This window comes from Sphaeramia orbicularis, chromosome 3, assembly GCF_902148855.1.
Source record: "Sphaeramia orbicularis chromosome 3, fSphaOr1.1, whole genome shotgun sequence".
Classification (NCBI taxonomy): Eukaryota; Metazoa; Chordata; class Actinopteri; order Kurtiformes; family Apogonidae; genus Sphaeramia; species Sphaeramia orbicularis.
This window is the reverse complement of record NC_043959.1, coordinates 15,748,129-15,775,955: the sequence shown is the minus strand read 5'-3', so window position 1 is coordinate 15,775,955 and position 27,827 is coordinate 15,748,129. Positions and strand designations below refer to the sequence as shown.

General features: G+C 42.8%; 2 protein-coding genes across 3 annotated transcripts in view; one reads left to right on the top strand and one right to left on the bottom strand.

The window, feature by feature from the left end:
- Positions 1-13,019, top strand: part of LOC115413485 (cathepsin D-like) — a 17,335-nt gene extending 4,316 nt beyond the window's left edge. Inside the window, 10 exon segments of the mRNA XM_030126362.1 lie at positions 4,619-4,761; positions 7,458-7,573; positions 7,575-7,611; positions 8,752-8,875; positions 9,906-10,024; positions 10,116-10,315; positions 10,429-10,551; positions 11,098-11,242; positions 12,241-12,339; positions 12,567-13,019. Coding sequence (XP_029982222.1) covers positions 4,619-4,761; positions 7,458-7,573; positions 7,575-7,611; positions 8,752-8,875; positions 9,906-10,024; positions 10,116-10,315; positions 10,429-10,551; positions 11,098-11,242; positions 12,241-12,339; positions 12,567-12,728 — 1,268 coding nt within the window. The 3' untranslated portion in view covers positions 12,729-13,019.
- On the bottom strand, positions 2,077-27,827 carry LOC115410342 (cadherin-related family member 5-like). Of its 2 annotated transcripts, none has more exons than XM_030121963.1 (15): positions 27,393-27,827; positions 23,808-23,992; positions 23,484-23,540; positions 23,314-23,403; positions 23,157-23,243; positions 22,611-22,715; positions 22,351-22,536; positions 21,887-21,977; positions 21,163-21,260; positions 20,871-21,077; positions 19,467-19,580; positions 19,314-19,380; positions 17,781-17,941; positions 16,452-17,093; positions 2,077-2,088 (listed from the first exon to the last, which is right to left on the bottom strand). In XM_030121963.1, the coding sequence occupies exons 1-14, from the start codon at positions 27,556-27,558 to the stop codon at positions 16,503-16,505; spliced, it is 2,205 nt and encodes a 734-aa protein (XP_029977823.1). In that variant the 5' UTR covers positions 27,559-27,827; the 3' UTR covers positions 2,077-2,088; positions 16,452-16,502. The 2 variants fall into 2 exon arrangements, with proteins under 2 accessions (XP_029977823.1, XP_029977815.1); XM_030121955.1 differs by lacking the exon at positions 2,077-2,088 and adding an exon at positions 15,616-16,374 and having other exon boundaries at positions 16,424-17,093.

Below are 27,827 nucleotides of genomic sequence, written 5' to 3'. Positions count from 1 at the left end.
AACATCTCCAGGTCTGGACATCTCCAGGTCTGGAACTACGGTTGAACCTCTACAGGTCTGGACATCTACAGGTTGTGGGGGTTATGTTCGGTCGGTTGTGGTCGATTGCGGTTGGGTGTGGACAGTTGTGGTCGGTCACAGACAGTTTTGGTCGTTGTGGTTGAGGTTGGTCATGGTCGGTTGGCCGCGTTGCTGAGGTCACTCAGTGTGGTTGGTCGTGGTCGGTCGGTGGGTCAGTTGGTGGTTGGTCATGGTAAGTCATTGTCAGTCATAGTTGATCAGTCAGTCAGTTGCGGTTGGTCACTGATTAAAGCTGCTTTCTTTTCAGATCTACAGGGATGATGTGGTTTTACTGTAGTAAAAGTATTTACAGACAGTAAAAGACAACAGAAGACAGAGGCTTCATCAGTGACAGTAGGATTTCAGTTTTTCGTCCTGTTCTTCAGCATCAACGGTTTGATGAGTTTGTACGTGTTTAAAAAGTACAGAGACTCCTAATGTTGGATCAAACTGGTATTAAAGTAAATCCTGCGCTGATTCCAGTTTTAGTTCTGGATCTTCTCTTTATTCTGGTCGGATTTATTTAGACATGTTTGATGATATTTATAGACGTTGAAACGTTCCGCTGATTTTTGATTTCTGGAAATTCGACGTCATCCATTTCATGTACAGTACATCTGTATTTTCACATCTTTCTGCTTCATTTGTCCTTTAATGAAACAAATGGAAGAAAAACAAGGAAGAAAGCCTCAAATCAGGAGGACAAAGCAAAGACGAGCATCATGGGTAAAAAGCTAAGACGCTGCATCAGAGTGAATAGGTCAGCTGTAAATAAATCAAACAAACGCTGAATCAAAGCAACAAAGTGACATGTTCTGACATAAAAACACACGTATGAGTTCCTGTGAAGGGAAGAAACCACTGAAAAAAATTACAGGAATATGAAGGAAAAACTGTAGACAGAAGAAACAGACTGCAATAAAACACTGAAAAACCCATAAGAAAGACAGAAAGAAAGAAAGAAAGAAAGAAAGAAAGAAAGAAAAGAAGAAAGAAAGAAAGAAACCTTCCTGGTAGGGGGCAGGGCTGTGTGCTGAAGAGCCCTGGTTTGGTGGAACCCCTGTTCCATCCATTGACCTCTGTGTTTAATTTAGTGGTACCACCTACTGGACTGCAGCAGAGTGCAGGTTCGGTGATGTCATCAGAATGATCCGATCTCCAGAACTTTGGAGGTAAAACACAACAGCTCCATAGACCTGAATGGAGAACCAAAGCAGAACGCATGGGATGGACCTGAGAACAGAGAACGGTTCCACAGCAGGGATTGGATCTATTCTGGTTTTGTGTCTTTGTGTCTCTAGACTGTTGGACTGTTCTTCTTTCTTTCTTTCCTTCTTCTTTCTTCTTTCTTTCTGGTCTTTCTTTCTTTCTTTCTTTCTTTCTTTCTTCTTCTCATTTCTTTCTCATCTATTTTTCATCTTTCTTTTCAGTATAAATGAAACCCATCCCTGGTTGAAAGGACGGAACTGTGGAACCTTCCAGACGCCTCCTGGTTCCGTCTGTGTTTGGATGAAACAGAAGCAGAGTTTCATTATAATCAACAACATTTCAGCTGAATCTGAGGAAACGACGAACGACTGAACCAAAGAGAAGCAGAACAAAACAACAGAGATGTCCTAGATTCAAGACGGAGGAGGAGGAGGAGGAGGAGGAGGAAGAGGATGAAAAAGAGGAGGAAGAAGAGGAGGAAGAGAAGGAAGAGGAGGAGGAGGAAGGGCATGTGCATGGTTGTGGGCGTTGGCCTTCACAGTTTCTACATGTGTGGGTTAGAACATGAATCAGTCAAATTCACATGAACTTTTATCATTGTCTTCATTTTTTACAGCGTTGGTTCATGGTTGATGTGTTTTTTTACAGTGTTTTGACTCAGCGGTTTTTGTTTTTGTTTAATTTTTTTATAGCGTTAGTTCTTGAAGGTGTTTGTATCTGAGCTTCGTTCAACCTTTTTCAGCTGCTTTGATGTTCAGTTTCAGATTGGTCGTCCTTCATCGGGTTCAGGTCGCTGTGAAGTCGACACTGACCTGTGACCTTCAGTTTCAGGTTCCTCTGAATCACTCTTCTTGTGATTCTTCTTCCTCATCATGTGCTGTTTCTAAACTGTCTGGTGTTTTTTTTTTTCTTTATTTTTTTGCTGTTTTTGGTTTTCCTTGGGTTCAAGCTCAGACTCATATGTGACTCATCATGAGTCTGCTTTTTCTTCATCTGGATCCCTTTATTGGAATGAACTTTCATGTGACTTTAAGACCAGGTTTGTCCTATAGATGGAATCATTTTGAGAACGTCATTCTAATATTTGAAGTTTGCTTTATTTGAACCATATCAGTCTTTATTTATAAAACAGATGCTGAATCATCCATTATTGAATGTACAGGTTTAAACATTCCGTACGTCGCAGACTTCAGACTCATTAAAAAACCTCAAACATGTTTTTATTGTGCGCATGTTTCAGTTCCACAACAAGCAAATGATGTAAAAAACAAACAAACAAACAAACAAAAAACAGCTGAGTTTTATTTACAGGCAAACTAGACCTGATGGAGGCGACAGACAGCCCCAACAAGGACCAGGAACCACAGGTTTAGAACCTCTGGTCTATAGAAGAATAATACAGACACTGAATATATTTAATGAGTCAAATATAATGGACAGAAGCTGAGAATGGGTGTAGAAAACACAGATGGTCACTCAGCGGTCAGTGGTTGAGTGTGTGGACACCACAGGTCAGCAGCAGCTCCTCAACTTCTGTATATGATTCACAGTTACAAAACTAGAAGCACTCGGAGAGCGCAGACCTCCGCCAAGGCTGATCAGTGGCGCCCCCCGTGGGCCCCCCCACCCCCGATCACCACCAAAATTTAATCATTTCTTCCTTATCCCATTCCAACAAACCCTGAAAATTTCAACCCAATCTGTCCATAACTTTTTGAGTTATGTTGCACACTAACGGACAGACAAACAGACAAACAAACCCTGGCAAAAACATAACCTCCTTCGCGGAGGTAATAACAAAATAATTTAATTAGTTAACACGAGATAACGACCTTTGCTATCTCACGACAATAAAATAATATGTAAATCCAGGACCGTTCTGTAACAATCAACAGTAATAATAGAACCATCATTTCATACTGTCTGTTTTTACTGAGTCATGTTTCCACTTTTAGGCTCGAATGTTCTTTCTCTTTGTTGAGTTAACGCTGCCTCCTGCTGTTCACACACACTGTCATGTACATCAGTAGAGGTTGACCCTGACAGACCCGAAGATGCTGCCAAATGAACTTTCTTCTGTATTGAACTTTTCTTCAGTGTTTTATCACCATTTACTTCTAACTTTATTTTCACTGATCATGTAGATGTTCGTTAAAGCTCAGATTATTTATATCAGAAACAGAGAAAACAGAAAGAAAAGGTGACTTTATAAGAACTCGTTCACTGATCATAAACCTAGTGTGTCCATCCACTGTCACTGATCAACTCCAGGGGTTTTATTGGTGAATCATTTTTTTCAATTTGTTTTATTAATTTTGTTGCATTTTATTGCTTGTTTTATTTCTTTTTCTTCACTTTACTTCAGTTTTGTGGCTTATTGTCATGTTACTTATTACTTTATTTGTTTATTATAAAATTTCTTTCATTTTATTGATTATTGTGGTTGTTTTTGTTCATTTTGTTTGCTTATTTTCTCCCATATTATGTTATTTTGTAGTTTTTTAAATTCATTTTTGTTCCAACTCCGTGGGTTTTACTGGTGAATCAATGTTGCAGAAGATGACAGTATTTCCAAACTCTTTGTTAACTTGATTATCTCACTGTATTGATCAGTTTAGTGGATCAGAAGTTGTGAAACAGTTTAGGTCAGTAGATGCTTTAGGTCACCAGTGGCTGTTTTGGGTCTTTAAGGGTTAAATTTAATAAAATAAAACATGAGTTTAATAAAAGACGTGATGTCATTTGCTAAACATCTGAATTTATCTTGGTGTTTGTTTAGATTTTTTTTTTTTTTTTTTGTGTTTCTTGTCCAGTAATCTCATCTCTTTGAACAATGTATAATTTCGTTTTCTTTTTTTTTGTATTTTTTCTTTGAATGTGTATGTATTTAGTTTTTAATGTGTTTAAAGGATTTTTGTTCTTTCCTGTTAATGTCTTTTTTTTAAATTTATATTTATTCAGTGTATTTTTTTCCTTTTACCTTTTGATGACATTTTTTTTTATTTCTTGCCTGTTTTATTAGTTATATTCTATTTTGTTTTCTACTTTGTTTACATTCTATTTTTGTTTACTTGCGCTATTATTATTATTTACCCTGTTTTAAACACTTTTTTCCCCCACATAATCTTTTTATTCATATTTTATTTTTAAAATATATTTTCAGTTTGTTTGTTTGTTTTTTTAATTAATTAAAAAAAAAAAAAAAAAACCCTTTTTCACATCATTTATTTATTTATTCATTTAATTTTATTCCTTTACCCAAGTTATCGGTTCTGTCCATCTCCGGAAGTTGAGCCCCGGAAGTGACGTCAGTCATAGAGGATCTATGACCACGTGACCGCGCGGTCAGCTGATATAAGTCGGTGTTTTTATGCTCGGTCATTGCTGCAGATCTGTGTTCAAACTTTGGCGGTGAAACCATGGCGGGGCTCTACGGTGTTTCTGTTCGTGTTGGCGGCGATTTTAGCGGCGACGAGCGACCGCGTTGATCCGGTAAGAAACACAAACAAATAATAAAGAAGTAAACACGGGTCTGTGAAGTTTACAGAGAAAACGAGACGTGACAGAGTTTAGATGACATAGAAACTGTTCATCACCTTCATCTGTCTGTGATAAACATGAAATTAATCCAATAAAACACGGCTCATGTTTAGCACCTATTAGCACCTGTTAACGCTGCGGCTAAAGTCACGTGACCTGTGTGTTTCTGTTTTGTGTGTTTGACCTTTGACCTGTTTCACTTTGAGCCAGGTCAGTTTTCTTCATCACATTAATATTTTTTCATCATCTGTGTCCATTTTAAAGGTGAATTTGAGTGAGTTATGTTTTTAATTGTTCGTAAAATGACAAACGCAAACAAACGTTGTTTTGAGGTCTTTAATTTTGTTTTCTTTGGCTTCAGTCTGAGTTTAATTCAACAACAGTTTTAATGAGATTATGAGCAGAACATGACGAACTTCTGACCAGTTTAGAGGAAGAATCTTAAACTGTTAGATGAACATGTTCAACATCAGCACGTACGGATTCAAATCACATCATGGCACAAAATGAACAAATGTGCATAAAATGACATTAAAATATTAACGCAGAGAAATAATGATTCAAATGCACACGTGACTGGTTCAGCCTCTGCTCTGGAGTTCAGTCCAATGACGCCGTTGTCATGGTGACAGACCTGGAATCAGCTGATTGATCTGGTGCCTGATGTGAAGCTTTTTTTGTTTGTTTGTTTTTTAAATCCTTAGTTGACCTTTGACCCTGTGGACGGAGAACCCCCCCCCACACACACACACATACACACCCCTCAGTGTTTCTCTGGTTGGTTCTGACCCGGTCCAGATCAGTCCTCTTCATCTGCTTCGTTCATGTTTCCCATCCTAGTAAAAAACCAGTTCATGTGGAACGTTGCAGAATGCAGGAGATCTAACATATGGCCTCCGGCCTCCAAAGGGTCCGATCGGGTCCACGGATCAAAACAAACCAAACACTGAAGATATTAACAAGCACTGGATGTTGAACTGGTTCTAGTTCAGGTGCAATAATAACAGAATAAACTATAAATAATGACCAATTCAGTTTTTCTCTTTGTTTTAGTGAAAAAAAACCCATAAAATTATGAAAATATTTACATTTACAAACTATCCTTTAATGATAAAATGTGAATGACTGGAACAAATATGAAGAACCTGAAACATCTAAAGTAAATCCAGTGGAATTGGACCAATATTCTACCTGTTATTAAATGTTTGGTGTCTTTGTAGATTCGACCATAAACATTTAGAAATAAGACGATGCAGAATATTGTTAAAATTGCACTGATTTTTGTAATTTCATTTTTTCGGGTTCTTCACCTCTTTTGTTGTAGTATTTAAATGTTTTCATAATTTAATGTCGTATTTTGTTTGCATTTGTCATTATTCCAAGGTTATTCTGTTATTATTGTAATAATAATAATAATAATAACAATAACAATAATGAGTCAAACATCATTTATTGCTAATATCTTCAGTGTCATTTTTGCATTTGTCAGATTGATCCCCTGTCCTGGATCGGACCCTGTGGGCCCGGTTCTGGCCCATGGACCGTATGTTGGACAGCCCTCCACATGAACCTCTGGGTGAACGCAGCATCATCGTCTGTGTTGACGGTTCACTGTGTTCTTTCAGTTTAGTTCTGGTTCTGCTGAGTTTCTGTTTGACAAACTTCTGGATTCTTCTGCTGATGCGGTGCTTTTCTTTTTCCTTCCATCAGCTGTTTGGGTCATGTGACCCGCTATGGTCATGTGATTTCATCAGTGAACCGTTTATTTAAGCTGTCTGATCATCAATAGTATCAGAATAATGATTAAATCAAACCCAGTTTAGACTCTGGTTTATCTGAATAATTCTCTGGATAAGCTGAACCTGGATCAGGTCCAGGTCTTCGTCTAATGGATCTAATGTCATGTATCAGGACGCCTCCACTAAAACACTTTCAAAGCTTAAATTTAAAACAATGACTGAAGTTACGTCTGAGTTTAATCTGGTTTTAAAGATGATTATGATTAAAACTGTTACAAAGAACTGAGCTGAGACTAAGACGTTAACAGACTGTAAACTGTGCCTTTAAATCGAACATCTTTCAGTTTTATTCTGATATTTGATTAAAAACATTCAGGGTTTGAAAACGGAAGAAAGTGGGAATAGAATAAACTTCTGTTTCTGAGGGAAACTTGGTATTTTCTGAAGGTGGGAAGCAAAAGCCACTTTAAGTCTGGATCTTTGACAGTTTTGGGTTTATTTGTGAAAATTAGAGTTTAGTTGAAGGATTTTATTCCTAAAAATCCGACTGTTTTTGTCAAATACTTGATTCTTTTCTCATTTGTGTTTTAAGCCTCCATAGTTTGTAGGTTTCCACTTTAATATGAAAAATGAACCTGATCCACGTCTGTGAACTATAATAAATAAGTAAATGTAAAGATAGATAGATGTGTATTTGTGTGTTCCTTTAGGTTCCAGGTTCACATATTTCCGTCTCTAATAAATAAACCTTTTGAATCTAATGTTCGAATCTGTTGATCGATGGTGGACGTGGACCATAAACGTCCTGGGTTCTAGTCCTCATTGGACCGGTTCTGATCCAGTCCGGTCCTGTATGTGGGTTGGGCCTGGTCTACACTGTAGCTCAACCCTGGTTTTCTGTTTTCCCAGAATCCCCTTGAAGAAGTTCCGGTCCATCGACGTGAGCTGACTGACTCAGGGAACCAGATCGATGAGCTCCAGGCCAATGGTCGCTCCCTGAAGTACAACCTGGGGCTTCCCATCCGCCGGGCCCACCCCCGAGACCCTGAAGAATTACCTGGACGTAAGGAACCCCTGTTCTGTTAACAAGGCGCTTCCACAAAGGACCCGTTGTTCTGACCCGTCGGCCTGAGCTTGGATCAGCACCGGGCCAGTCTGACCGGAATAATCCTCCACAGACTCAGATAGTCTGGGTTTAATGATCAGAACCTCATGATCAGAGCAGAACAACAGAACCATCAGTTTATTATTAGATCTGTTAAACATCAGCTGATCAGATCAATCAACAACTGGAATTATATTGGATCAATATTTCACAGCAGACAGTAGGTGAAGACACCGGGACAGAACCGGTTCTGTCTGTGGAACACATGAAATAAAATTTAAAAATACAGCTCCCGTTGGCACCTGTTAGCGCTTTAGCTAAAGTCAATCAATCAATCAATCAGAAAGCTCCGTCTGAACCCAAATCAAACAGAACCATCAACTGTTTCTACATTTGAACTGAAACAAAATCAAACTGATGATGTTCACGGTGGTTTTATCTTCATCAGTTCCAGAATCTTCTTTAACTGACATTAATTAAACCCAGGGTCTGGTTTAAGTTTGTGTCTTAATCTGGATTGGTTTGGACCCGGACCGGGTTGAGGTTCTTCTCTGCAGTGAAGGAAACAGATTTGAGTCGTTTTAACCAAACTTGTGAAATCTGCTTTTGTTCTGCTTTTGTTTGGTTAAAAAGGAGAAACTGAAGACGATGTTTGGAAACGGTTTCAACAGACACTCGCATGACCCTCCGCAGGCAATCACATGACCCTCACGTTTGCTCACGTTTGTTCTCAGTGGCGTCTGTTTCAGACTCAAACACTGAGTCAGATTTAGTTTCATTCACTTGTTTAATGTTTATTTCCACAAAACAAACATTAAAGCCACTGGTGAAAAATGAAAGACCAGTCAGCGGTGTTCCGGTCCGGTTCTGACCTGTCCACTGTAGATGTCCCGGTCCCGTTCTCATGTCATCCTCTGGTCCAACGTCCAAACGTGTCGAACAGAAACAGGACGTGTGTGTTTGTTCAGACCCGGTGGATTAAACTAATCTGTTTGAATCCAGAACCTTTGGCTCCGCTCACTGTGACATCATCGTCCTGTTGTTTTTCTTGGCTTCAGTTGTTTTCTAAGTTCCTGTTGTGTTCTGTGTTGCTTCTAGGCCCAGTATTATGGGGACATCGGCCTGGGGACACCCCCCCAGCCCTTCACCGTGGTCTTCGACACCGGATCCTCCAACCTCTGGGTTCCGTCGGTCCACTGTTCTCTGACAGACATCGCCTGCCGTGAGTTCAGTCATTTAACGAGTTGATGGAACAGTCATCGTAATGAAGGTCCTCACATGGATCATGTTAGATTAACCCTTTCAGAACCGGAACCAGAACAGGACACTACAGAACACTATAGAATCACAGGACACCATAGAACCATAGAACACTATAGAACTCCATAGAACCCCATACAAACCTCCTGTCATGTTGTAGTCACATGACGGTCTGAGTCACGTCAGACACAGAACCATCAGCAGTGTCAAACAGGCACATCATGTGACCTGCACACGCTCACTGATCACAAGAAACAACATGTACAACCCCCCCCATGAAGAAAATAAACCCATGGTCATAATGTGGACTTTATGACTTTAAGATAGATGCCGTCAGTTCCATTATCATTGGTCATGTGATCATTAAAGCTTTAACCTGAACAGATGCATCATGGTCATGGTTGTAGACATTTAACTTTATCTTTTAGATGAATTAACAAAGAACAGATCAAAGGAAAAGGTTCTAAACTGGAACCTGACACTGGAAAAAATAGCACTGTCTGATAATGTTGAGATGTTAGCTTAGCTGTGTTAGCTTAGCTCTGTTTTTAGACTGAAACAGCCACAGTAAAACCACTAATCCCCTCTGTTATCTTAGCTGTGTTTCCTGTTGGTTTGTGTCGTCAATAACAGAATTAAAGATGTGTTTGAATCCAACAAACAAGGTCAGAACTGAACAGTTTAGTTTGAACGGAAATTTGGCAATGATAAGAATATCCCATAAGAACTGTATACCTTCTTAATCCTCTGAGTCCAACTTACCCGTGTAGAAGAAACACTGACATTTATGTCCAACTCCATTCATACATTTACAGCTGAGTCCAAAACAACCACTATTAGAACACTTCTCTTCTAGGACTCTGACAGTTGGTTCTTTAGGGTTCTCATTCTCCACTTGCCTGATTATAAACACTATGTGGACGCTGTAGGTCATCGTATCAGTATTGGACAGTTCTAAACCTGTCAATCTGTGGGGTTTTTTTTTTTTTCAGTTCTTCATCATAAATATAACTCACAGAAGTCGAGTACATATGTGAAGAACGGGACTGCGTTTGCCATCCAGTACGGATCAGGAAGTCTGTCCGGATACCTGAGCCAGGACACGTGCACGGTGAGGACACGTGCACGTCTCGTATTAACCCTGGGTCGTTCTGACCAGGTTCTGTCCGGGTTTTGACCATCCCGTGTTTGTGCGTGTGCAGATCGGCGACCTGTCCGTGCAGAAGCAGGTGTTTGGTGAAGCCACCAAGCAGCCGGGCGTGGCCTTCATCGCCGCCAAGTTCGACGGTATCCTGGGTATGGCGTACCCGCGGATCTCTGTGGATGGAGTGACGCCAGTGTTCGACAACATCATGAACCAGAAGAAGGTGGAGCAGAACGTCTTCTCCTTTTACCTGAACAGGTGAGGGCGGGGCAGGGGAACGGGCTTGTACAATCCCACTGTTATTTCAGCCCTTGGTTCTGGTTCTGGTTCTGGTTCTGGTCCGAACTCTGAACCCTGTTGGTGTTTGTCAGGAACCCAGACACAGAACCTGGCGGAGAACTGCTGCTTGGAGGAACCGACCCAAAGTACTACAGCGGAGACTTTAACTACGTGAACATCAGCCGACAGGCGTACTGGCAGATCCACATGGATGGGTAGGACGCAGTACTGATACACACAAGTACACAGTACTGATACACAGTATAAATACAGGCTACAAATGTGCAGTACAAATACACAGAGTACTGTTGAAGGCCTGGTACTGCACAGGTTTAACACCAAACTCAAAGAAAAGTACAAAATACTAATAAAAGTGTAAAAATATACAGATCTGAACAGAAGCACAAAGAAAATGAGTTAAAAGTATCAGAACCTTCAGTTGAACTCTGGTACCATAAGACGGGCCCCCTCTGGTACTGTAGGACGGCCCCTCTGGTACCGTTATGAACCAGTATTGTTCCATCAAACCCACATGATCCGTCTGCACATGCTCAGTTTCATCCAGGTCAAAACAGTTTCAGCAGAAAATGAAACTCAATGATTCAGTTTTTTTTTTCTTATCGTTTGTCTGATGCAGCATTGCCTTTAGAAACGGAAATATTTTTGAGAATATTTGTGATTGTGTGAAACTCATAATCTTTTTTTCTTCTCCTGTTCATGCCCATGCGGCGCTGACCTTTGACCCTGCATCTGTCCATCAGGATGGCGGTGGGCGGGCAGCTCAGTCTGTGTAAGGGCGGCTGCGAGGCCATCGTGGACACAGGGACGTCTCTGATCACAGGCCCGTCCGCCGAGGTCCGGGCACTGCAGAAAGCCATCGGAGCCACGCCCCTCATCCAGGGAGAGGTGAGCCAAAGACACACCCCCAGGGTTGGGGGTCGGCCCACATCAGAACACCAGCATCCTAAAGGGAAGATCAGCTGGTCTTGGGTCAGTTGGTCCTGGGTCAGCTGGTCCTAACACTGAACTCCCCCTCAATTTAAAGTGACCCTTCAGTCACTATTGCTGTTGCTGATGTAAACCCGGCTCAGAGTCACAGGGGTCGGGGGTCAGAGGTCAGGGTCGGCCTACGTCAGGATGAACCGTAGCAGTAAATGAAACCTGTTGAATTTCTTCAATAAAACAGGAAAAGGTTCAGTTTGAGTTTTTAGTTAAACATGTTTGTGACGTGTTTAGGTCTGAGTGGGAGTCCGTGACCTTTGACTTTTATGCCAGTAGAGGTCATCCCCTTGAATCTGTCCTGTACCAGTGTAGTTCTGTTCATCTCCTTCTGTCCTTTCGATGGAATGTGTCTGAGTTTTAATCCAGATCATCTTTAGTCTGAGTCGACTCGCCCTTTAATGGATGCAGATAACAGCCTTTTATTGGACATGATCTTATTCAGTCTGTTCTGTTTGGTTTGGGTCCATTTGTCCAGTCTGTTAGTTATGTCTTTGTCAGTGTCTGTTCTGTCTTTCTTTTCCAACCCTATGAAGAATAAGAATTTATTAATTTTAAAAGTCCCCTTTAGGCTTTATGTGTGCATGTGTGTTTTATTCAACTGCAAACAAGTAAATAAGAAAGGGTTCTACTGTTCAGAACAGAAAGGGTTCTTTCAGTCAGTACAGTCATAGAATTTGTTCCTACTGTTAAATTGTTTTTTCTGACGAGCAAAATAAAATTATAATTTTGGGAGAAAAAAGACCTGTTCTTTACGCACAAAACATGTACGAAACCATGGCCCAAGAACCAAGGTATGGACTGAACCGTTGGACCCTAGTCTGTAGGTGTTTTACATATAGACCAGAGGGATCTTAACTGAATTACCCATGATCCTTAGGGCTGAGGTGTGTGTGTGTTTTCAGTACATGGTGAACTGTGATAAGATCCCGTCGCTGCCTGTCATCACCTTTAACCTGGGAGGACAGTCGTACACACTGACTGGGGATCAGTACGTCCTGAAGGTAAGAGTTGAAATCGACCACCAGTGGGTGAGGCGTGCACACACACACACACAAAAAGGGGGCTCTGTGGGAGTGAAGGAGTCTGGGTATTCACTGCTCAGATAAACAAACCAGAGCTGATGATGTCCTGAAGGAAACACATCAGAAATACAATCAGACCAGTCAAACACCTCAGATCATGTTCTATGATTGACGCCTTCCTGTGACGTTGTCCTTGTGATTGACAGGAGTCTCAGGCGGGAAAAACCATCTGTCTGAGTGGCTTCATGGGCCTGGACATCCCCGCCCCCGCCGGGCCCTTGTGGATTCTGGGAGATGTGTTCATTGGGCAGTACTACACCGTGTTTGACCGCGACAACAACCGTGTGGGCTTCGCAAAGTCCAAGTGAACAAGGCTCCGCCTCCTGCTGCCGGTGCCACGGGCTCCAGTTACTAGTTGTAGATGAATGCACTGATGTGGAGGGGGTGGAGTCTGAGAATGACTGGGATGGATGAGGGTGGGTGTCAGAGTGGATCTGATCTGTCGGGTGATGTGATTGATTATCAGCTGATTGTTGTTGTTTTTTCAGCTCATGCTTTCTTGAATCAGGGACCTGTTTTAACTCTTTTAGTCGACGTTGGTCCATCGATACTGACTCTACATATGATCGACCTGAACAAATAAACCCTTTTTAAAACACTCTGTTGTTTCTTCTGTCATTGATTGAAGGGCACTCATCTACTCACACAAAGGTCAAAGGTCATGGACTCCATACCCCTCCTTCAACCACCACCTTACAGTGGGGGGGGTTTGAGTGCCTGAATGACCCTTGAAGCTGTGTTGCTGGGGGCGACCAGCTCCTGGTCAGGTCTCCCAAGGCACCGGGTCAGACCCATGTGGTAGAACCCGGTTCCGCTGGCCCGGATCAGGGTCACCAGAGCCCCACCCTGGAACCAGGCCTGGGGGAGGGGCTTCTCGGCAGGTGCCTGGTGGCCAGGTCTTTGCCCACTGGACTGTCGCCCTGTGGACCCGCCCCCTACGGAAGGACCCCTACAGGTCTGGATTAAACCGGTCAGTATCTGTGTCAAATCTGAATTTAAACCAAACCATGAGTTTCCATAAACTGGACTGAGGGGGTGTGTGTGTGTGGTTTTTTTTGGGGGGGGGGGCTGTAGGGCACGACTGTAATAAACAGTAGAAGAAGTAGAACATTGTGTTTTCTGTTCATGTTAGACCTGGGTCTAAAGTTTAGATTCTCCACAGTTCAGTTTATTTTACAGTATTAATGAACAGCTAGGGGCGACACGGTGGTGCAGTGGTTAGCACTTGTGCCTCACGGCAAGAAGGTCCTGGGTTCGATTCCAACACCAGTCGACGGGGGGTGGGACCTTTCTGTGTGGAGTTTGCATGTTCTCCCCGTGTCTGCGTGGGTTCTCTCCGGGTACTCCGGCTTCCTCCCACCATCCAAACACATGCACTGATAGGTTAATTGGTTAATCTAAATTGCCCATAGGTGTGAATGTGAGAGTGATTGTTTGTCTCTATATGTTCAGCCCTGTGATGAACTGGCAACTTGTCCAGGGTGTACCCCGCCTTTGCCCCTATGTAGCTGGGATAGGCTCCAAGCGACCCCCGTGACCCTAGTGAGGATAAAGCGGGTTCAGAAAATGAATGAATGAACAACTAAACAGAATGAAGCTCTGTTCAGATGCAGGTAAATGTGTCCATATGTGACCTAGATCTGATCTGATACAGTCTGAACAGCACTAATCTGACCCAGACCACTTTCATATGCAGTCCGAAATCTGCCCTGGACCACTTTTATATGTGGTCCTGAATCTGACCCAGACCACTTTCACATGTGGTCCTAAATCTGATATAGATCTGATATTTTCCAATGTGACTTCAGTTTCAACGTCCTGGTTGCATTTATCTGACCTTTATGTCATTGAAATGCAAACAAACGTCCCAGTTGTTCATCCCAGTTGTTTGTTGGAGCAGAGGAAAACCGTATTTCCTTCTGTAAACACAGTGTGTCTGCGTGGTCTCGTATTCCATCAGGACCTCTTTAGTGCATGTGGGTCACTTCAGGGTCACATTCAGTTCAGACTCAAAACTGAAAGAAGTCGCATTTAATGTGAAATATGAACCAACACACAAAAAAATCCAAATTGTGCATTAGACCTGCTGTGAACAGAGCCTTAGATGGAGGATAATGGGACTAAGACCTGTATGGTGTAATGAGGTCACATGACTGGCCAGTTCCACCGTGAATTATTCTCTTGTTCTCTCTTGTGCACAGGTAAAAAAACAGTTTCCTGTAAATGTGACCTGATGGAGTTCAGTTTGTATTTGATCCATAAACTAAAACAGTAAATGTTCTAAACTACAGGTTTTTCCTTTTACTGAGGCATCTTTGGTTCCTTTAGTTCTTGTGGTTCTTCAGTTCTAAACTGAACAGGTTCATTCTCCTCCATTTTAATCTAAAACTGAAAAATGAAAGCTTTCCTTCTTTTGATGCACATGTAACTTGTTCCTATTGAAGTAAAGGTCACCTCGAGTGAAAATGTTTTGTCACATTGGAAAAATTAAAACCTTAACATTAAATCCAATAATACAAACGTGTGTGTGTTTTCATCTACATCAGTTTGAACTCGGATCGGTGATGATGCATTTTCCACCATCGTACGTTTGTATCTTCTACATAATGAGGATGTGAAGGCTTTGAGTCACACTTTATTATCCCTGAACATGAACACAGAATGTACAAAGTGAATGGTTACATCACATGTTCATCAAAGACAGATGGAGCCTCTGAAGGCTGTTAATGTTCAGTAGTTGTTTCACTGCTGGTTCAGATTAGTGACGTTGGTATAAAAGTGCAGAAAAAAACCTCATCCGTTTGTTTGGACAATGATCAACATGAAAGATTGAACACAGAAGTAAAAGACTCAGACCAGACACGGCGTTCAGTCTGCAGTGAGCGTAGAAAATCCACTTGTACACTGTAAAAAGTTCACACTCATATGACCCTACACTGTAAAAAAAAACTCAGGTCTACATGGTCTGTCCATGTTTACTGTTGGGGGTTAAAATGGTCCAACACTGACCCCAGACCTGCTTCAGGGTCCAGGATCACGAAGCAGGTTCATCTGACCCAGGATCAGTTTCTGGGTTTCACAGTTAATCTGGTGTCATGGCAACAAACCTGTGTATTATGGATTTAAAAAAGGAAAAACTACTGTAAAATAAACACAGATGGAGACGCTCGTCAATAATCAATAATCAAACTATGCTTTTGGAGTTAATATTGAAATTCAGGATTTTTCACAGTTTTCATGAATCACAGATTTAGGTAATGAATTAAGCCCCGCCCATATCACACAGGACCAATCAGATAAGAGGTTCTGGAGCATCCATCCCATAGTCCTAGGCTGAGGTGGACTCCCATGATGCCCCTCTTCTCCTCTGTCTAACTTTGTGTCTTCTGTTTTTTGTAGTTTGTTCCTGTTCTATTCTGCAGGTATCTCTGCTTCTGGTTCTGGTGGTTCCTGATGTGGTTCTGGACTCCATCCACTAACCCCCAGTGGTCGAGGCAGATAGACACCGACCCAGACCTGAGTGGGCGGGTCACTCATGTCTATTCCAGATTATGTTCCAGGTGAAAAAAAGCATCCATGTTGGTGTAGAATTAAAGCTCAAAACCCGGGTTGAACCTGAACATATCATGACCCGCTTCGTGATTTGGACCCTGGACGGCTTTACTTTGACAGAATATAAAACATTTATATTTGTGTTTTGTGAAACTATCACATAAAGACGTGTAACATCAGGACATGATCTGGACTGTGGAATTTACACTGTAAAAAAATTCTTTTCAGTTCTGTTTAAACAATCGTACACTGCAAAAAGTTACACAGTGGAATCTCACAGTAGAAACAGAAAAACCTTTGTGTCCTTGAACGTGACATCGAGGTCGACTCGTTTCCAAAAAGTGGCATCAGTTCAGTTTTTCCACCCCAGCCGAGTCTGACCCCTGACCCCTGAACCCAGACCTGTGACCCCAGAGCCCTGACCCCTAACCTCCGACCCCAGACCTGTGACCCCTAACCCTTGACCCCTGACCCCATACCCCTGACCTCTCACCCCTTACCCTTGACCCTTGACCCCTGTTCTGCTGCTGTCAGCCCTCCTGCTTCTTGTTTTCCTTCTCTGTATCTGGACCGGTGTTGTCCCGGTCCTGGTCCTGTTCCTCCATGTTCTGGTTCTCCTCCCTCAGTGGGGCGGCCGGGTCTCGGACCACACCGTCCATCTCCCCCTCCCCCTCCGGCTCCTCCTCCGGCTCCTCCTCCGGCTCCTCCTCCACCCGGCCCACGGTGTCGGGGATGATCTCCACCTCGATGTCAGATGAGTCTTCGCTCTCCTTGAACCACACCGTCTTTTGCCCCTCCCTCCGCCGCTGTTTGCTCAGGATGGACCTGGCGCCGTAGTCGTCATCGTTGTCGCCCCGCCCCCCCCTCGCCAAGCGGACCGCCGGGCTACCTTTGGGGACGTGGTTGGAGTAGACGCCGCAGGAGGAGCAGTGGCGGCTCCGCCTCTCCAGGGGGATGACCCTGCCGCGGGCCGAGGGGGCAGAGCTGCGGCGGGGCAGCGCGTCGTTCCATCGCCGGCCTCGGGCAGCATCGGCCTCGTTCTGGAAGCCGTCGTTGGTGTACTGGAGCGAGTCTCTGTGTCCGGACCGGACCGGGGGGGTCGCGAAGCAGGGGCCCAGACACTGAACACAGAGGACACCTGTTAGAGCTCCACCAATCACACATCACCATAACGGCACCATATTTACACCAGCACCACCGTTCTGCCCATGTGCAGAGCGTCTATCTGATGTCAGTTCTAATCACAGGAACACAGTCATATGTCATAGAACATGTGATAAAATCCAGAATCAGCTGATCCTGTGTCTTGATATTCAGCTCCGCCCCCACTGGTCGTCTGTCACATGACATTGACCGACGCTTTATCAGAACTGATCAGATTCAATGGGTCCAATTTTTAATCCTTAAACCTTTAATTAGATAAATTTAATCAAATGACCAAAGTTCTGTTTATCTGATGTTTTAATGTATGCCATAGTCTAATTACACATACATGTTAGTTTTTTGGGGGAGAGTTCTTTTGGTTATTTTTTTTTTCATTTCCTTCATTATTTTCCCCATTTTGTTCAATATTTTCTTGATTTTTATTCATTTTGTTCAATATTTTATTCATTTTTGTTCATTTTGCTCATTATTTTATTCATTTTTGTTCATTATTTTATTCAATTTCATTCATTTTGTTGTTTATTTTATTCATTGTTTGTCATTTTAATCATTATTTCTCCATTTGTTTTCCACATATGTAGTAGTTTGTGTCCAGTAAATAGAACCTGTAAAGTCTGAGGGATCTAAAGTTTCGTTCTTCTGACCTCACAGATTTTGTCGACGCCTCCATTTCCCTTCAGTAAACGTGAAAGCAGAAATCCGATGACAATGAGGCAGAGCACCAGCAGGGCGGCCATGACCAGGCCCAGCAGCGCCATGTCTCCGGGTCGGTACCCGGTGTTGGACGGGGACGGGATGGCCACGGCTGCAGACGACAAACAGGTAGAACATCAGACCAACAGGGAGAACCCAGCAGGGTTGTGGTTTAGACCCAGGTGGACTGAAATAGTCCTAAAATGAAGCTAATATTAGTTAATATCCACTCCTACTGGTCCTATTGGTCCTATTGGTCCTACTGGTCCTACTAGTCCTGCTGGTCCTACTAAATTCCCACTGGTCCTACTGGTCCCACTGGTACTACTGGTCCTACTAGTACTACTGGTCCTATTAGTCCTACTGGTCCTACTAAAACTACATTCACATGTTGAAGGTTGAGTTTGAGGTCGATTTGTTGTTTTAAGATGGAAGAAGGATTAATGGAACACAAACGTATGATGACAGAAGATTATTGTAACTTAATATGACTTTTATAGATTCTGAAGAAGCACAAAACTGACTGATTTATATTTAGAATTACATTACAATAAATGATCACCATGAAATGTTTGAAGAAACAATGTAGCAGGTTTGTGATGGAGGCTGATGATGGTGATGGGGACGAGAACGCCTATGTGGAGACCCAATCCAGACCAAGACCATAAAACCAAGTCTGTTTAATGTGGGCCCAGTTAATCCACAGTTGGACCTACAGACTAACCTAGACTGGGAACTGCTTATCAGAGCGGTCTGGAACATTCTACTGAACCTCTTCATCTGAACTTCACTGTCATTAAAACGATCCCCACCATGTGCATCATCTTCTGCCAATTCTACCAAACTGCTTCAACAGCGCTGCTGTCATGAACACGTTAAACCCACCCTGTTTCCCAGACATGATTTCACACTGTCTAGAACTCACAGAAGATGCAGAACCATGGATCTGAACCAGGTCCTTAGAGACTTTTTGGGTTAAACTTGGAAGTAAGTGGGCCCTTGATATTAATCATCAAGTTGACAGACGTTTATTCTGCCTTTCTCGTTTGCATTTCTAATTATCATGCACCTTTCAACAAGACATGCAATGACCTGTCAATCAACTGGGGTGGCACCGGCACCTGAAGAGGTGTCCAATCAGGTTCCAGAGGTGGCCAGTGCTAGTTAGCAATATTTTCCTGGGCATGACCTGCCCTACTCTGCCTCTGATTGGTTCATCAGTCCTCATTCCTAAAGTTTACCAATCTAATCAGTGAAGGCATTGAGTACTAGCCAGTTAGAGGCAGAATAGAGCGGGTTATGGATTCACCATCCCAGGGGAAAAAATAGGCCATTTGGGCAGCTCTACTTCTTCTACTGTTTGTTAGACTTATATGTGATGTGGCCTACAGCGCCACCTTCTGGAGACACCACACATCTGATTATTGACTCCAAACCGGTTTATAGAAATTCTCCTCATATTGGACGTGTTCCGGCGTTGGTACCTGGAATGACCTGAACAGACAGAGCTGCTGTTCCAAACTCCCCCGTTGTTGAATCCACGGCTCTGAGCTGCAAAAACAGACACGGCTCAGCGTTAGAACCTGTCAATGAAGTAACCATGGGTGGAACTGGACTCTGTTCTCATGTTCATTCACCTGCAAAGCGAACGATTCTGTCTTCACGACTCTCTTCAGGACCACAAAGCCGTCAGACGTCACGTTGACATAGCTGCTGTACTGAACCTCGTACTTAACGTCTGGATTCACGCCCTGACACGACCAGATATAGAACCACATTTACAACAGAACCCTGCTAGAACACAGGTCAATGGGATCAGCATCAACAAACATATACAGCCCCTGAATGACCCACCACAACCTGGAAACACCCTGGAAACACTTTAAAAACACCCTGAAAACATTCTAGAAACACCCTGGAAACACTCTGAAAATACTCTAGAAACACCCTGAAAACCCCCTGGAAACACTCTGAAAACATTCTAGAAACACCCTGAAAACCCCCTGGAAACACTCTGAAAACATTCTAGAAACACCCTGAAAACACCCTAAAAACACCCTGGAAACATTCTGAAAACACTCTTGAAACACCCTGTAAACACTCTAGAAACACCCTGAAAACACTCTTAAAAACACCCTGAAAACACTCTAGAAAAACCCTGGAAACACCCAGAAAACATGCTAGAAACACCCTGAAAACATTCTAGAAACACCCTGAAAACATTCTAGAAACACCCTGAAAACACTCTAGAAACACCCTGGAAATGCCCTGAAAACACCCTGGAAACATCCTTAAAAACACTATAGAAAGACTCTAGAAATGCCCTGAAAACAGCCTAAAAACACCCTGAAAACACACAGAAAACACTTTTAAAAAACACCCTGGTAACACCATGGAAACACTTCTAAAAAAACACCCTAAAAACACTCTAAAAATACCCTGAAAACACTCTAGAAACACCCTGAAAACACCCTGGAAACACTTTAAAAAAAACACCCTGAAAATATTTTAAAACACCCTGGAAACACCCTGAAAACATCCTGGAAACAATCTGAAAACATCTGGAATAATCCTGAAAACACATTTGAAGTGTTGAGGGTGGTGTTTGTTGGGGTGTTGCTGGTCGCATTTTTTGTGGTGTTTGTTTGGGTGCTGACAGTGGCGTTTGTTGGGGCATTGATGGTAACATTTGTTGGGGCATTGACGGTGGCGTTTGTTGGAGTGGTGGCATTTGATGGGGTGTTGGTGGTGGTGTTGGTTGGGGCGCTGACGATGGCATATGTTTTGGCATTGGTTGGGGTGTTGACGGTGGCATTTTTTAAGGCACTGGTGAGGCCGTTTATTGGGGTGTTGATGGTAACGTTCGTTGGGGTGTTGATGGTAACGTTTGTTGGGGTATGGACTGGTATTTGTTGGGATGTTGATGGTGGTGTTTGTTGGGGGTGTTGATAGTGGCGTTTGTTGGGGTGCTGACGGTGGTGTTTTTTAGGGCGTTGGCGGTAGCCTTTGTTGGGCATTGATGGTGGTGTTGACAAACTCACGGTGGCGAAGTCCTCGTCGCGGGCGCGGACCCTGAATGGTCGGTTTGTGCTCCTGTCGCGGAGGATCATACTCTCTGGAGCCGAGTTACTGTAAATGAATCCTTCATATCGTTCCTTCTCAAAGCGAGGAGGGTTCCTGCTCTTTTTCATCACCTCAATGGTCACCTGAGTCACAGCGAATTGGTCTCTGTTGGTCACCTGCGATGCCTGAAGGGGGTGCAAGTCAAGAGTTAAACCAGGTTTTACTGTGTGTTGTTTTCAGTGAACTATGGATCAATTGGTGCATATTTACGATGACGGTGAGTGTTATTGGACCCAGGATGTCTGCAGCTTTAGCCATGCTGATGTTCCCTGATTCTTCATCAATTTGGAAGATGTTCCCCTCATTTCCTGAACACAGAAGAAGGAACAGCAACACATGAAGAAGATGACAACAATGACCACAACAAAGACAATCAATGTGGAGATAAACTCCTAATAAAACTTAACAAACTACAGACACAAACCCAACAAAAAAATCTCACAATTTTCAAGTCCTTCTTTTCTTAAAGTGTGCAGTAGTTTCTGCTGCAGTTATCATAACACCACCTGCTGTTGTGGAGAGGAACTGACATTTGGATTCACTGAGAACACTTGTATAATTTACTTTAAAAAGTCCTACTATTAGCACAAGCAATTTAAGCAAATGTGTAACAGCAAGTGGAACTCAGTCATAAAATGTAAATACTGGACTAAATTACTTTAAAACTGAAGTAAAAATACTGAAGTTTAATTTTTTGTGGTTTTTTTTTGTGTTTTCAGTGATTAGTTTCTGTGCAAATTAACATCTGGATTAAATTCATTAAATAAATCGACTTCAGGGAGACGTTATCTTTCTGTTTTCTTGTCTCGTTCCTAGTCACGGTTTTTATTTTAGACTAAGTTTCTGGTTTTGTCTCTTCATGGATGAACCTTCGGATCCTTGTCTTCATGTTTCTATCTAATGGATAATGTTGAGATGAAGCCATCAAACTGACCTCTGAGGATTTTGTAGCTGATCTGTTCGCTCCGGTTCTTGTCTCCATCTTTGGCAAAAACCGGTCCAGGTTCCAGGACCAGAGGACCGTCCTGAGAGTGAAACCAGCTGTTACTGTCTGGACATGACAACGTCCACCTCACATCCACTTCATGTCCACCTGCAGATGCTTCTGGAACATCTGAGGAGCTTTCAAAGAGTTATAAGTGCTGCAAGCCCATTTGTATCACTAACAACAGAGGATGAAAACAAAACCACTGAGTGTCACCGGTCCACTGGCACCAAAGCAGAAGACAAACAAGCTACAACAAACAACTGGAACTGGCTCTTCACTGACCTCTGACCCTTTTATGACTAACCTCTGACTCCTGGGGACTGCCCTCTGACCCCTGTAGACTGACCCCTGACCCCTTGGGGACTGATCCCTGACCCCTTTAGGCTGACCTTTGACCCCTGGGGACTGACCTCCCTCTCGGTGAGGTTGACCTTCCCTCGGTAGCCGCCGCTCACACACAGTTTGCTGATGCCAAGGTTGGTCCTGATGCAGGGCTGGAACCACGGCGGCCGGTTGTCCACGTCCTTTACGTTCACTGTGATGGTTGCCACTGATGTGAAGAACGGTTTGTTGGAGGCCGAGCCGTTGAATGTGTCCTGAGATGTTTGTCACAGGTCAAAGGTCAAACAGAGCAGAGCGCAGTATTGGGATGTGGACGATGGGTTCGTACCTGCACATGTAGAACCAGAGAGATCTTTTGCACCGAGTCATAGTCGATGATGCTTTTGACCACGATCTTTGGACTGTTGATGTTTTCCAGGCGGAAATATTTATCCTGGTTTAAGAAAGAGTTTACAGACACATTATAGTCACTGGTGATAAAGTTGTCCCGTAGTCACTAAAGTTGTGGCATTTATTAGAGGAAGTTCTTGAAGAGTCCTCGGAGGTTTGTTAAAGATCTTAAAGTTGTTTAACAGGTTGAAAGAGTCTTAGATTTAGACCAGTTCAGGAGGTTTTAGAGTCAGTTCTACAGACAGAGGACTGCTGAAGTCATTAAAAAGTTTAGAGTTAGTTCAATAGTTGTCAAGAACAGAAGAAGGTTTCAGAATGTGAGGAGGTTTCAGAGTTACTGGAGCTGCAGGCTTATGTAAACACTGATTCTGGTTCTGAAGAGGTTAACTGGACTTTAAGGATGCCTTTTAATTGGATTTCATGAAGGTTTTATTGTGTTTTACTGATGCTGGACTTAAACTCTGGTGTTCTGGTGACTTGGTACCGTTGCCGGTTCCAGGCGGTAGAACAGCGGATCCGAGTCCACGTCCGTAGCCTGGATGAGTCCGACGCTGGCGTTCACCGGAGTCAACTGTGGAAATGAAACCGACCTCAGCATCAACCGCCACCGACGCACGACCACCAGTAAAACATGCACTGACCTCGTTCACGTCCAGGATGTAGTGGTTCTGGGCAAAGTTGGGAGGGTTGTCATTGATGTTTTCCACCAGAACCTCCACGGACTCGTTGACCTGAAGGAGGCGCTGACGTTAATGTGCATCTATGAATGTGGAGTTAAAAAACAAACTGGTTTGTGTAATGTTGAACTCACTGATCTGGAATCAGCTCTGCACTGCAGCCAAACCGTCAGGACGGAACTGGACAAAGACTGGAGGACAGGGGACAGTTAGGACCCCAACACAACAACCTCTGACCTTTGACCTTGAGTCTAAATATAACTGATATTAATCAACCTGGAACGAAAAAACACTTTCTTCAATTGTTAAATGAATAAGAACCTGATAGAACCTGGATGAAATGGGGTGGGTGGGACTGGGTCTGGGGTTGATACGGGTCTGGGATGGCATGGGGTCTAGGGTTGAACTGAATCTGGGGTGGAACCGGGACTGGGGTGGGACCAAGTCTGGGGTCTCACCTCGTAGTCCAGGCCTCTCTTGACCATCAGGACATTCCCGTTCAGGTAAAACAGGTCTTCAGGGTTCACGGTCAGGGTCAGGGTTGGGGGCGGGTCCAGGTCAATGTTGGTGCTGATCTCCACCACGGTGACATCGGCTGTGTTGTTCTCAGCGATGGACACGGGACCCGGAGGAACCACACAAACTGGACCACAAACAAACATAAATATGACCCGGTAGAAAAACAGAACCAGTACCAGAACCAGAGGAACCACGCAAACTGGACCACAAAAAACATACACATGACCTGGCAGAAAACAGATCCTAAGGAACCACATAAACTGAACCCAAACAAAAAAAAAACGGGTAAAAAAAAACAAAGCAACTAGAACCAGAGGAACTAGAACCAGAGAAAGCAGAACCAGAGGAACCAGAACCATGGGTCTGGGTTTCCTTGAATTCATCTGAATCATCTGTAAATATTATTTTCCATCATTTTATTTCATTACATTAAAACTGAATTGAACTGAAACTAGGGAGGGGGGCTTATTTCAGGAAAATTTTCAGATTCAACTTTAGCCCAGATTTTCTAATGCTCCCATGTCTTGGGAATACAAAAATGTGAAGAAGTTAAAATCAAGCCCAAACCCCCCCACCCTAAAAATTACTTTTTCAATACTAAAAACGTAGTTTTTTTGGCAAATTTCAAACCTTCTCCACTTTTGATAAAGTACAATGTAGCAATATGCTCATGCTGGGCCCTTAAATGTTTTTTTATGAGACATGTCATGTCTTAAGAGTGCTTTGCACTACAAAAGGTGTAGTGTCAAGGTCAAATTATAGGTCAAAGGTCACCCAAATGGTCAAAAATGGATATTTCATGGAATTAAGCTGTTAATGTGGGTTCTTCAAAATGCTTGGCTCAGGTTCTCTCCTCAGAACCTATTGACCACAAATAAATAAACTTTTATTTATTTATTTACTTACTTACTTATTTCTTTCTTTCTTTATTTTTAAAAAATTAACTATTGACCACTAGCAACTTCCATTCAATAAGACACATTAAACAGAACTATTTACTCAATGTATTATCCATATAGACATGTCAAAAAGAACAAACGGTAATTTCACATGACTTTGCAATTTAAATGAATATGTCCCACTGTGGGTGACACGGTGGTGCAGTGGATAGCACTGGTGCCTCACAGCAAGAAGGTCCTGGGTTCGATTCCAACACCAGTCGATGGGGGTGGGACCTTTCTGTGCGGAGTTTACATGTTCTCCCCGTGTCTGCGTGGGTTCTCTCCAGGTACTCTGGCTCCTCCCACCATCCAAACACATGCACTGATAGGTTAATGGGTTAATCTAAATCGCCCATAGGTGTGAATGTGTGAGTGATTGTTTGTCTCTATATGTTCAGCCCTGCGATGAACTGGTGAAATGTCCAGGGTGTAGCCCGCCTTTACCTATAAGTAGCTGGGATAGGCTCCAAGCGAGCCTAGTGAGGATAAAGCAGGTTCAGAAAATGAATGAATGAAGTGTTAGTGATTCCCGCCAAAATGTGTGTTAGTGTTTCCCGCCACACTAATGGCAGCAAATTCAAATGGAATGTACGTGTTGCAATATTTCTTCTCTAATGTGGCTTTGAAAGGGCCAAAGGCCTCGGGGGATCCCACCAGGAAACCAGAGGAAAGAGAACTGAGGACATATTTGATAAAATGTTGGAATGGTATGAATTTTTGAAAAAACTAGGCATTTTGGTGACCTTTAACCTACAACATGACCTTGACATTAGACTTTTCATAGTACAAAGTACTCTTACGATACAATATGGCACTTACAAGATCATTAAATGGCCCATCATGAACATATTTATACATTGCACTGGACAAAAGAGTGGAGAAGCTGTGAAAGTTGTGATTTTCAGAGTTAAAAAAGTAATTTTCGGGGTGGGGGGGGGTTTTGGATGAAAATTTCAAAAAAATTACACAGGAGTGCTTAGAACAGTTTGTTGCATCAGAAAATCAGGGCTAATGTGATATTTGATATTAACCCCCCCCCCACACACACACACACTGAAACAGGAACAAACATCAAGAAAAAAATGATGAAACTCAGTCTGAAACGAAAACGAAACACGATGACGATTCAGTTCAGACTGAAGTTAACGAAGTTAACAAAGACAATGAAAGTACTTTTACTTCAGTTCAACCTCAGTATTTGTACTGTTACTACAGTTCAACCTCTGTATTTGTACTGTTACTACAGTTCAACCTCTGTATTTGTACTGTTACTACAGTTCAACCTCAGTATTTGTACTTTTACTATCGTTAAACTTCAATATTTGTACTTTTACTACAGTTCAACCTTAGTATTTGTACTTTTACTGCAGTTCAACCTTAGTATTTGTACTTTTACTGCAGTTCAACCTCGGTATTTGTACTTTTACTGCAGTTCAGCCTCAGTACTTGTACTTTTACCACAGTTCAACCTCAGTACTTGTGCTTTTACTGTAGTTCAACCTCAGTATTTGTACTTTTACTGTAGTTCAACCTCATTACTTATACTTTTACTACAGTTCAACCTCAGTGTTTGTACTTTTACTGCAGTTCAACCTCAGTATTTGTACTTTTACTACAGTTCAACCTCAGTATTTGTACTTTTACTACAGTTAAACCTCAGTATTTGTACTTTTACTGCAGTTCAACCTCAGTACTTGTACTTTTACTACAGTTCAACCTCAGTGTTTGTACTTTTACTGCAGTTCAACCTAAGTATTTATACTTTTACTACAGGTCAACCTCAATACTTGTACTTTTAGTACAGTTAAACCTCAGTACTTGTACTTTTACTACAGTTCAACCTCAATACTTGTACTTTTAGTACAGTTAAACCTCAGTACTTGTACTTTTACTATCCATCACTCATCCGTCAGATAATTCACCTCAGATCCATTAAAACTAAAACATGTTGTAAAATGTCACATGAAAATGTTCAGATGTGGTACCATGGTCCCCGGTCTCCCCTATGAGGAAACAAGTGTAAAAATAAACATGATGTAACAAGATGAAACTAAAGGACGAGGACTGAATCAGACCAAATAATCCCAAACAGATGGATTAGAGTCTTTTCTCACATATTTATAATGTTTTACAGATTAATTTAAACCAATTAATTCAGATTTAATTGTATTTAATTCAAACTCTTCACACACAAACACAGATTCAGCTTCAGTAAACATATGTTGTTTCCTTGAAATCATCAGTGTTTATGGGATGTTTCTGTCTTTTTAACTCCCTTCTATGTCTTACACTGTTTCAGTTTGATTAGAATATGAAACAGAAACATTAACTTCCATGCCTCAAAATCATCTGTGAATGGAACGATTGGCCTCGGTCTCCCCTACAACAGCAGTGAAAACAGTCAGATTTAAGGTTTAATAAACTAAACGAAATGAAATGAACAGGACGTTAAAGTCAAAAGTGGACAAATCCAGTGTGAGTTTCGTCTTTCATGTCCTTCAGTCCAACCTACGTCAGAACCCAGGCCTGTCCTCTGATCTCCCATCATGCCCCTCTGCTCCTCGCCGTCCCGACCGTACTCACGTCTTTGGGTCCGACAGATGGTGGCGAGGCCGAGGCAGACGGCGCCGAGCAGCAGGGCATCCGCGGGCCGGCGCTCCGGTTTCACGTCCATGTCCCCAACGCCAGCAGAGACGAATGGAGGCCGAGGAGGACGAGGAGGACGAGGCACCAGCTGGTACTCGGACATAAAGGCCCGTCTGTGCTCGCCTCAGTGGGAGTCAACTACAGACGCAATGTTTGTGACTTCATGTTACGGCCGCGTACTGCATTAAGCGCCGCACGCCGCCCACACGCATACTTGCATCTGTTTGAGCTGATTCAGGCCCGTTCTGTCCTGCACCGACGCCCCGGTGCATGCTGGGAGGAATGTCTGCATCTGGACACAAACACAAACAAGCACCGGGTCCAACACACCTGGAAAAGACTGACGGGTTTAGAGATGATGATTTAAGATGA